The 12,469-nt window shown below is 32.4% G+C and overlaps 1 protein-coding gene across 1 annotated transcript; it reads left to right on the top strand.

The window, feature by feature from the left end:
* Positions 1-867: 867 nt before the first annotated feature.
* Positions 868-8,982, top strand: LOC126725255 (LRR receptor-like serine/threonine-protein kinase IOS1). The gene is made up of 13 exons (XM_050429826.1): positions 868-1,084; positions 1,179-1,719; positions 3,992-4,464; positions 4,559-4,697; positions 4,793-4,864; positions 5,003-5,074; positions 6,193-6,273; positions 6,473-6,645; positions 6,743-6,966; positions 7,048-7,174; positions 7,460-7,522; positions 7,611-7,800; positions 8,286-8,982. The coding sequence occupies exons 1-13, from the start codon at positions 994-996 to the stop codon at positions 8,695-8,697; spliced, it is 2,658 nt and encodes an 885-aa protein (XP_050285783.1). The 5' UTR covers positions 868-993; the 3' UTR covers positions 8,698-8,982.
* The last annotated feature ends 3,487 nt before the right edge of the window (positions 8,983-12,469 follow it).

Raw genomic sequence — 12,469 nt, 5'->3', positions numbered from 1 at the left:
GATACATTTTCATTCAGTAGGCACATTTTCAATCAATAGACACATTTTTAGTCAATACTCACATTTTGGATCAACAAACATTTTTATTTTTTTATTTTTTATAAGAACAAAAACCTTTTTGGTCAATAGACACCTTTTGATATATTTAATTTAAATGGTCATGACCTTTTTTTTAGAGAGTTTCAATTTATGATATATTATTATTATTATTATTATTATTATTATATTCTATATACCTATATATACAAAACAAATTAAACTAGAGACATAACATTATGTCTCTTATTCCTTCTTACAAAAAAACTAATAAATAAAACAACAATATTTTTTTTTCCCCCAAAACTCGTCCAATAGCTATTTCCATGCATTGCACAGGTTAGCAACTAGTAACATAATATATATAATACATTAAAATAATATTAACACAAAATTAGTCCAATATTAAAATAAAATAATATCATGTCAATTCATTCGAAACACTTGCTAGGACATTGTATTGATAGAAAATATCCACTTTTGTGTTGTTGCTTGGAAATTTTCTTTGAATGAATTTATTACCTTTTGTGCTACGGCACATGGAAAAGACAGGTCTACCATTTCATTCCAATATCTATCAGTCACGAAAATAAAGCAACTCGTTTTCACAAACCAATTGGTACGTAAGGATTTCTATTTTCAAAATTAATTTACAGAGTATTACGGACGCTAACCCAGACATGTCGTTTGTCCCATTGACTTGGAGTTCAAAAATTAATTTACTATGTAGTTTGAACGTACTAAGCATGACACAATTTTAATAATTTTTATCATAAATTCTTACCGAAGCTGTTATGATTAGTATAAAACAAAAGTGATAGAATTCTTCAGGTAACAAGGGCAGTTGACTAGGACAATGTTGGTAAAACTATTCTATACCCATATGAGCAGTATAAGTAATAGATGTCGGAAAGCATGTGTTGGCAGCTTTGTTCTAATAAGCAATAAGAAATTTAGATGGCGATCATGGGAAGGTGCAACCATTTCATCTTTGCATTGCTGGGTGGTATGGCTCTTACTCTTCTGGTTCATGCCCAGGATCAATCAGGTAGGGCAATCTAAACTTGGAATATTTGTATTGGTTTTGGTTATATAGCTAATTACTGTACCATAAATATAGCTAAATTATTGTTCTATCTCAGGCTTCATTAGCATAGATTGTGGGTCACCAGCAGATTTTAGCTATAAGGAGCCCAGAACAGGCATAAATTACATTTCAGACGCGACCTTCACAGACACTGGTATAAGCAAGAGCATATCAACTGAGCTTAATAAAGATGACTATCAACAGCAAATATGGACTCTAAGAAGCTTTCCTGATGGAATCCGAAACTGTTACAGAATAAATATTGCAGAAGGAGTCAAATATTTGATCCGAGCAACCTTCTTGTATGGGAATTATGATGGACAAGATAACTTCCCAGAATTCGATCTGCATCTGGGACCAAATATGTGGGATACGGTCAAAATAAAGAATGCGTCATATACTCTCAACTTGGAGCTCATACATGTCCCAACTCTAAATTATATACATGTCTGTCTTGTAAACACATACCTCGGCACACCGTTTATATCAGCAATAGAGTTACGGCCATTGAATGATGAGGTGTATGTGACAGAATCTGGATCACTGGCACTCTTTACGCGCACGGATGATGGTTCACTAACTGATAAAATGTACAGGTGAGTCATTTTAATGGGTCTTTTTTAGTAGACACTTATAACTAAAACATTTTCGAAAATAAGAGACAATATTCTCTACAATATTTAAAGCATTAATTATTATTAGTCTCATTTCACGCACATGTGCGATGGGGCTTTATTTTTTTGTTTAATGTCATAATTTTTTATTCATAGCCAAATCTTCTACAACACATTTTAAATAGTTTACACATCACAAAAAGTTATAAAATTACCAATTCACAATATATGTAATTGGGAAAATAGGATATACAATATAATTCAATTGAAAAAGTAGTACTTAAATTTTTTTCAAATAGACTTACCAATTTTGACAGGAAATTAAACACATGACTATTGAATAGAATTCAATATATGACACATTAAATTAGGGCTGTTCCGGGTCGGGCTGGGTCGGGTTTGGACCCAACCCAGACTCGACTTGCCGACGTCGAGTGGAGGGCGGAGGAACCTGGACTCGACCCGCCTGAAAATCGGTAGAGTCGGTTTCGGCCTGTGTCGATTAGAAATAGGATGAAAGAATAGAGAAGAAACTGAAAGAATATTGTAGATTTGGAGTTTTTGGCATGGATGTCAATACCGTACCGTACCGGCCGGAATATACCGTACCGGCCAGCAATCCGGTACACTCAACCCCCCTGTTTCGTACCGGAAAAAATACCGGCCGTACCGGCCTCGTACCGGCCGTACCGGCCAATTTCGGGCAATACCGGCCGGTACCGGGCATACCAGCCGGTACAGAAAAAAGTTTTTTTTTTTTTTTTTTTTTTTTTAAGTTTTGTAATTTTTGAATTTTTGTTAGGACAAAATGGTAACTTATTTGTATTAACTTATTAGTATTATTTGTTTTCTTAGTATGCAATGATAACTTTTAAGCTTTCTATTTTATTTTTTTATTTTTTTCCCTTTTAATTGATACTAAAGTCTAAAACCATGAATAACTAGTTCTAAATTGAGGAAATGTTTTATGGTAAACTTTTATATTTATTATAATATATATATACACAAACACATACATACACACACACACACACACATATATATATATATATATATATTTATATTTATAAATATAAAAAATAGCGGTAAACCCGAAACGGTACACCGGTATTGACCGGTATCCGAAATATATTGTACCGGTGGCCAAACCGGTACGGCCTCCGGTACGGTATTGACATCCTTGGTTTTTGGAGATCTAATGTTATTAGAATTTTTTTCTTATACATTTCGCAACGTTTGAAAGGATCAAAGAGGAACAACTGAAAGGAGAAGTTTTTTTTTCCAGGAAGTTGTAATTGGTTTTTGTGTGGATTTGTTTGTTTGTATTTTTATTTTTATTTTTTTAATGTGATGTGGATAGTGGTTTTTTTTTTGTAAGGATTTTTTTTTATACAACATGGGAATGAGATTTTATTTATTTATTTATTTTTAAGAAAGTGGGGTAGTGGGCATGGGGAAGTGGGAAGGAACGAGGAACCTTTTTAATAGGAACCTTTGTTTTATTGGGAATAAGGAACATCAGGTAGTTTTTTTTTTTTTTTTTTTTTTTTAATCTAATGCTTTTGTTACAGGAACCTTTTTAATGTTTGACGTTTTACAGTTCTAATCTTATTTCTTATATTTTAGGAATAATGATATGTTAATTAAATTAAGTGTATTTTTGGAAGCCAAAGATATAGTAACTAATTTTATGAATCCTTTTAATATATAGAGATTAATATGTAGAGACAACTTGGCATAGTAATAAAATCACACAATAGTCTCAAGTTGCTCGTACAAGGAAACAAAGATTAATTTTATATAGAGAATATATCAAATATTCATGGTTCAAGCATAAAATTAAACCAAAATAAATTACTAAAATTTATTATTTTTCAAAGAAGATGCTTAATTATCTAGATAAGATCATGCATGGTTAAATAAAGTTGAAAATATAATTTACAATTTTGATTTTGTTGTTGAGAGAGAGTGAGAAAGAGGGAGTTGACTGATGTTCTTGTGGTTTATTTTTTGTTATATATCTCATAAAATTTTAGGATCTGATTTTAACAGAGGGTTTTAAGCCTAGTGCCGGTCCTATTGGTGAGTCAACTTTATAAGGACGATAGGCTCGACTAATATATATATAGATGACGGCCATTGTTTCTTCACTAGATCTCATCCCATTTATATAGTGTATATCTCTTTAAAGTTTTAAACAGAACATAGACTCAATTTGCTCTTGGCTTATATAAAATCACACATGTTTACATAGGTATGAAGACGATATTTATGATCGCATTTGGAAGCCTGATAACTATGATAAGGTAATAGTTACCTCGCTTTCTATTGACTCCCAAAGTCAAAACGATTACCAACCCCCATCTGTTGTCATGAGTACTGCTGTCTCACCAACAACCGACAGCTCTCCATTGAACTTCTACTGGGACTCAGAAACCGCAACTTCCGAATATTATATCTACATGCACTTTGCTGAAGTTGTAAAGCTAAAAGCCAATCAGTCTAGATCATTCAAGATTACAATAAACGGGGAGCCCTTTTATGGACCTTTTGTTCCGGAGTACTTGTCCACAAACACTTTGTATAGCCCATCGCCCTTGACTATTGCCAAAAAATATGAAGTTTCAATCTTCAAAACAGAGAATTCAACGCTTCCACCCATCCTTAATGCAGTTGAGATATATTCCGTGAAAAATCTCTCGCAATCAGAAACGGACCAACAAGATGGTATGCTCCTCTACACGTATGCTTCGAACTTGTAATCTTTTATTGTAGTTAGCTCGTATCTTTTGACTTACTTGGATACCTATGTAAATATTAGTTGATGCCATCACAAAGATCAAGTCAACGTATGGAGTAAAGAAAAATTGGCAAGGAGATCCGTGTGTCCCTCAAGCATACTTGTGGGAAGGTCTAAATTGTAGCTATGATGGTTATAATTCCCCTAGAATTATTTCCTTGTAAGTTTATGCTTTCCCACGTGACTTTCCAACTTATTTAAAACTATCTCTAAGAAAATTTTACCTTAATAATTGTAAATTTTAAACGTGAACAGGGACTTGTCTTCTAGTGGATTGACCGGAGAGATATCTGCTGACATATCAAATCTCGTAATGTTACAAGATTTGTAAGTACTAACAATTTACATTATCAAAAAAATTGAAAAATGATAATAATAACAAAATTAGGTAAAAAGTTTTGTTTTTTCTTTTATTTTTATTTTTTTATAACTAAATAATAAGTTTAATTGATTTTCCTATTTCAGGGATCTATCAAACAACAGCTTAACGGGATCAATACTATATTCTTTGTCTCAATTGAAGTATTTGAGGGTCTTGTAAGTTACTTAACTGATGGTATAAGTGGTAGACCTAGGATTTGTTTTGAAATGAGTGCAAACTCTTAAAGTAAATAAATAAATAAATACATGGATTTGACATTGTTTTATTATTTTTTTTATACAATACTACAACCAATTTCATACTCATCAAAATAAGCACAATTGAAATGAGGTTAAAAGATTTGAATTTTGATTTTTTGTAAAGTAGTAGTTAGGAGGTTGATTGGTACCATTTTGTAGATATGTTCTAACTTTATATGCATCATTTGGATAGTAATACAAAATTCTATTATTATTATTATTATTATTATTATTAGAAATACATATGTTAATAACATAACCCTACAACTTGAACACCTCCTCCCTTGAACTTTCAAATACTTCATGCACAAGGAAGTATAGTTAAGTTACAAAACTCGTTTATTCTATAATTTAAGAATTGCAATAAGAGTGAACTTTAACATAATTTTGCTCTAAATAATTTTATTCTTAAACAAGTATTAGGTAATATATATATTCAATTTTAATGAAAATACTTCAAAAACCCCTCTAAAATAAAGGAATAAAGTCATATTCTAGAAAATTTATAAAGATACAGAAACTATGAAATATTTAATACAGAACAAAAATTAAAGTGTATACATATTCTGTCTGTCTTACACCAATTTCCTTTTCTTTATCTTTTTTTTTTTTTTTCTTTCTTCTTCTTTTCTTTCCTCTCTTTTCCCCCTCTCCCTCTCACATTTTTGTTTGGCCAAATTGACAAATCGTAGTGTTGGATGGGGAAGGAGAAAAGTTGAGTAATAGGTTCTATCTTTTGAGATCACTTTTTTAAAAGAATAATTGATTTAGGAATTTGGATTACATATCTAAAAAGGTACATTTTTTTACAGTACTATTTAATTTTTCAGAAGGGTTCTCATAATTGAAAACAACCTTTTTTTTTTTCTTTTTTTCCCCCACTGAAGTGTAATTATAGAAAAGTACCGAAACTGTTACATTTTTTTTTCCAAATTTCAATGCGTGTATTTGCACCCACTACAGTATGTGGCCCTGCCTCTGGATACCATTATATGTTAAAAAAGGGGGAAATCATATTCACTTTATCCTTGCAGAAACTTAGACCGAAATCAGCTCAATGGTTCTATTCCAGCTGAACTCATAAAAAGATCAAAGACTGGTTCACTATTGTTAAGGTATGGTTTTTGTCAAAACCGATGACTCTGTAATATCATAATTTTATTTCACTCCGATTTTCAAAAACAAATAAAGTCTGTATATAGTTTCTCTACAAAAACCTAAAGCATCAGTTAGTGTCATCATATACTAATATAATGTTCATGATGATATTCCTTGCTAACTTCCAATTGCTGCTATTAACCTTTTTGTTCGTAGTGTGGGAGAAAATCCAAACCTTTGTGCGTCAGATTCATGTGAAAGGAAAAAGACGAAGAACAATATTGTTGTTTTAACACTAGCCTCAGTTTTTGGTTTTCTCATCCTATCATTGAGTATAGCGGCTATCTTTTGTGGGCTTACAAGGAGGAAAAAGCAAGATAAGACTAGAGGTTAAGACATTAAATATAAGATACACATTTGCGGAAACAATAAAAATTATAATTCTCCTAAGATTTGTGCCTAATATACTTTTGATGATCTTAGCAGTTGCGCTAGTTGATACCCAACCAAACGTCCAGAATCGGCCACTGGAGTCAATGCAACGACAAGTGACATATTCTGATCTCCAAAGAATCACCAACAACTTTGAGAGGATTCTTGGTAAGGGTGGATTTGGAACAGTTTACTATGGCTGCATAGATGGAATTCATGTAGCAGTGAAGGTGTTCTCTCCATCATCAGTCCAAGGGTATCAACAATTTCAAGCAGAGGCAAGCCACTATAACATAGAATTCTTGATCTCCCATACATCGATTATTATACTAAATTAGTTATGATGATTTGAATTGTAGGTAAAACTTCTTATGAGAGTTCATCATAAAAACTTGACTACCCTTGTCGGGTATTGCTACGAAGGAACCAACATGGGACTCGTTTACGAGTACATGGCCAACAGAGACTTAGAAACACAATTGTCAGGTTTGGTCATAGTTAAAACTAGCTTATAATAATATCATGGAGAGGCAACCCAACGATCGTATTGATTTGATTTTGAAAACTGGAAGGCTAAATTGACTCAACTAATAGTTTACGGAACAATTGGATTTGGCTAATGGTGAAAGGGTCAAATTAATAATTTAAGCCAAATTTTATATTGAAGCAACATAAAAATAATTTTCCCTCAAAAACTTTTCTTAAACAACATGATTAAGGTTATTATTTGAACTGCACAACTAAGTTAAGGCGTATTATTTACGGATGCAGGTCATAAAACAAATATCTTGAGTTGGCAAGCAAGACTTCAAATAGCAATTGACGCAGCTGAAGGTTTGCAATAAGCTGATTTATATAAATATTTTAAAAGTGTTTAATCTTTTCATTCTTTTTCTATAATTAATAATGGATTGTAAAACAGGTTTGGAGTATTTGCATCATGGTTGTAAGCCACCCATAATCCATAGGGATGTGAAGACCACAAACATTTTGTTGAATGAAAAGTTCAATGCCAAACTAGGGGATTTTGGTCTATCAAAGATTTTCCAAATTGATAGCAGCACACATGTGTCGACAAATGTCGTTGGCACCCCTGGATACCTGGACCCTGAGTGAGTACTTCTGTTATTTAGTTGTAAGTTTTAGTAAGCTATGTTGATAAGTTTCTTATCATAAAAGGCAATTATCATGTAGTCAGCAGCAGAGCCACATGATAGTAATCATTAGTTGGTATTTATTATAATTTAGTTTGTATATAGAATTTATATTCTACTGTTGAAAGAATACATGGCATGGCAAGATACTAATGGATGGTTTAAATACAAAATAGAATTTAAAATCAACTAAAAACATAAATTAGAACAATGACATGTATATTGTGAGGCCTCTGGAGTTGTGACAATAAAATAAAAAGATCAATTAATCAAAAGTCAGCAGCGTCAGTTTATATATGTGTGTGTAATAATTCAACTAGTTTTGTTCAATGAATATCAAAACATTACACAACAAACAATATCAAGAGTAGTATTACAAACTTCCCAACTTCCAAGAATAATGTTGCAAAAAACATGAAAATATAACCTGGGTTGACTTGCAGGTACTACAAATCGAACCGGTTAAATGAAAAAAGTGATGTATACAGTTTTGGAGTTGTTCTATTGAAGATTATTACAAATCGACCTGTGATCGAAAGATCCCATGAAAGGACTCACATAAGCCAATGGGTGGGTTTCATGCTTGCTAAAGGGGACATTCAAAATATTGTTGATCCAAGGTTGGGTGGAGATTTCAATGTTAACTCAGTTTGGAAAGCTGTTGAAGTAGCAGTGGCTTGTGTATCTCCAACTTCGAGTAGAAGGCCAACCATGAGTCAGGTAGTCGCAGAACTAAAGGAAAGTTTGACAACTGAATTATCTCAAAAGATAGAGGGCTATAGGGTTGAATTGAAAGATTCATTTGAAATGATCAATATGGATCTCAGTACCGAACTCAATCCTTTAGCAAGGTAAAATGTTTCTAAAAATCAAAGTTGGCGTTTCGGATCTTGAACCTTAATAAAAATTACTACTAAAGTCTATGGCCACTGCCATTTGACGTCTTGATTCGGATTTTTTGTATTTTGTTTTTTGTAAGATATAAATAAAATAAGAAATAACCCTCCCATTTTTTTTGTCAATCAAATTAAGTGGGAAGGTGTGAGCCATTTACACATGCTTGGATATTTATCTGTCTCTGATAAGGGAGATTTTAATGTATAATGGATTATTTTAATGTACATGTTGTCATTACACAAATATACTACAACTTTTTTTTTTTCAAGAAACAAATATACTACAACTTAGAAGAGCTATATTTGAAACATGACACACACTGACCACTGTGGCAGGAAGGTTGTTGATGCTCTAAAGCGAAAAATATTTGCTTTTAACTTAAATTTCAAAAACTTAGATATATTAAAAAAAAAATCAAACGTTCTGATTATAAAATATATAATTTTTTTAATATATAATTAAATTCACAAATATTTTATTGTGACTAATATACTTATATTTATTATATGTGAAGCACCAAAATTATTTGCTTTTTAAAGTAATTATTTTTTACTACTAAAAAAAATAAGTAATTATTTTTTATATTTGAAGGATTAAGGGTAATTACACTTTTTTTTGTGTTGTATTTTTTAATATAAAAGTTGTGAAAATGTACTTGAAAATTATATAATTTCTCTCTATCTCTTTTTCTTATTATTATCAAGACTACTCATTTTTACAAATTTGTGCCATTTTTCAGTATTTATTAAATATTAAATTAATTATGACATTAATCTTATCCCAATTGGACCTTAAAAATTTTGAATTTCTTCATTTTACGGTTCTTTGAACGGTTCGAACTTGAAAACCCTGGATATTACATCAACTATCGAAGCAGCACCAACATTAAAAGAAAGGTCATCCAACCAAACCGAAGACTAAGATCTCAGCAAAGAGGCTATACTATGATCCACACAATAAAACTTATAAAATAGAAATTGAGAACACAATAACTTATTAATATCCTCCAGTAGATGGCCACAAGTTGTTGTTGAGTTTCGTACTTTTTTCACTTTTTAAACTGAAGCATGATCACCCCATTCAAGCAATGCATCAAAAACACTAAGCTCTAGACAAAATTGCTATGCTTCTATGACTAATGACTGCATACAAATATGTATCCATCCGATTAATTACTAAACCTTTGCAAATGAGAAAGTTTACTTACAATCACTAAACCATGCTCTTATGTTTAACTTTGATTATTCACAAAATTAACGTTATTGATCGGTTCAAATTAACATTTTTAAAAATAATTACGGACAAAGAGTATTTACCAAATGCTTAAAAGATAAATTGGGTTCAAACAAAATCTTTACACAAGTTTCAATCGTGCACATCCACATCTCCCATTTCAATGCAAATGACTCTTTTTTGCTAAACACGTACATATGTAATTCTAGGTTCCGCTTGTTAGGTTCTAAAAATTTAGAACAATTGGCAAACCATAAGTACAAATTTGTCTAGATATAGATTCTTAAGTCTATAGATATGATTAAACAATGCTCAAAGTGCCGCAAGTCAAAATACAAAAACAAGGAAGTTGCAAGTTCAAGAATTTGAAACATGCCAGGTTCAATCAAATGAGACTATGGTTCGACCGATCAAGATGAGTTTCTACAGATTTTAATTTCGGCCCAATAGTCCATTAAGCCTATTAAGTGATTAGGGTTTCAGATCTAGTTCACATAATATTTTAAGGAAACCTTAAGGCACATTTTAAATAGGTTTTTTAGAGAGAGAAGAATACTTTTTGTGCCTCCTATTGTAGATCTAGGGTTTCTGTACCCAAAACTTTTTAAAATCTTCTACCAGCAATATTCTTTGAAGAAACTCAAAATCTAGTATTGTAAAAGTTGCTACCATCACTAGTCATCAAAGGTGCTAGAAATTTAAAACTTCAGGGGTGGTCTTGGAATTACAAACTAGAGAGTTTGTGTTGCTAATCTAAATCTTTAAGTGCAACTCTCAAAGTCACAAACTGGAGTGTTTGTGTGCAACAAATTCATAATAGAAGAGTCTGTAGATTTGGAGTTGCGTGTGGTTACGTGAGTAAGTACTACAAGAGGTAGCAGTATATTTAGGGTTAAGTCTATTGTAAAATTTTTTATTCTATTAGTAAATTGTTGCCTTGTGGATTGTTTAGGTTAAATCCTCACTAGGCTTTTTGCCTTGAAACTGAATAGTTTCATAAGTTTTTCTAGGTCATTATATCGCTTGTCTACTTTACTTTTCGCTATTATGATATAAGTTGTTTGTTTTTAGACCTCTTAAAACACAATCAGATTAACCTAGTCAATTAGCCAAGTGATTACTTAATCAAATTATCAGAACTAGGTTATACCATTATAAAGTGCGGAAAATAAATAACACAATGATATGATAACCTAGGAAAACCAAACCGGTAAAAAACCTAGGTAGGATTTAACCTAGCTATCCTCAAGATAAAATTGAATCCACTATGAAAGAATTGAAGTTTACACAATAGTGACTTAGGCCACTAATATCCTATTGTTACCTCAAGTAGGAAACTTACTACCATGACCCCATGATAGCTCCGAGTCTACGGACTACTTCTTTCTTGGATTCCCAGCAAGTACAAGCACACCCGCTTGTATATATTTAAGCTCTTAAAACAGCAACTGAATCAATCACCAAGTTCTTGACATAATCTTGAATCTTGAAAACCCTAAGTATGTGTGAAGGCAACCACCTCTTGATCTCACAAAAGATTCACACACATAGCATAAGGAGCAACTTGAAAATGTAGCTAAGGTTTTTCCTTTTATACTTAAGGCAAAACATAAAATCCTACACGTCAAACAGGCTTGGACTGAGTTGGAAATTCTGTAGAAAAAATAATCTGCACGACTTTCAATCGATCGAGTCTAATTCTCAATCAATTGAGCCAGGCAGATTTACACAGTAAATTCTGTAGAATACTTGATTCCAACTTTACATATAAACACACTTTGAGCAAGTCTAAAACTAAGACTAAAACGTTTTGATCATGGTTTGTCAACATTACAAATTGAAGTTCTAATACATTTAAACCTAAAATCTTAAAACCCAACAAACTTCCCCTTTGGCAATCCATGACAAAACACAAACTCAAACAAAATGCTCAAACTTTATAAAAAACAGCCCATTACAAAATTATTGCCCAACACAACAAATCCAATCTAACTACTATCTATCAGTTGTAAGTGTAGACAGCAACACGACTGAATCAACCAGTATAGCAGGATCAACAGACTCCTCAGCCATAGTATCACCTATAGAAGAGGGAGGAGGAGGTGCGATACCAGAAGTCTCTACCCTAGGGCGTTTAAAGCTCGCTCTCATCTAAGCAGCTCTCTGCCTAAGAAATGTGGCCTCTATAGGAGCTATGACATGAACAGGCTCAGAAGCCGGAAACTCAACTAATCCTAGATGCAAAAGAATCCAGTGAACAAAAACGGGGAAGAAAAGAGCATGAGCAGTAGAACTACTCCTATGAACCTCAATCAAAGAACGAATGAAAAGATGAGGCAAGCTCATAGGAGCATCAGAAACAGGGCATACAAAAATGCACATCTCTCTAAAGGAATGGTATGTAGATGAGAGATAGGCCAAATCGAATGACAAGAAATCCGAAAGAAAAGATAGTGAATCTCAGTCAACTCGTGAGAGGTGATCCGAGGGTCAGAAC

The sequence above is a fragment of the Quercus robur genome, chromosome 5 (assembly GCF_932294415.1).
Source record: "Quercus robur chromosome 5, dhQueRobu3.1, whole genome shotgun sequence".
Lineage (NCBI taxonomy): Eukaryota > Viridiplantae > Streptophyta > Magnoliopsida > Fagales > Fagaceae > Quercus > Quercus robur.
Note: the sequence above shows the minus strand (reverse complement) of the source record. Positions and strands in the feature narration are given on the sequence as shown.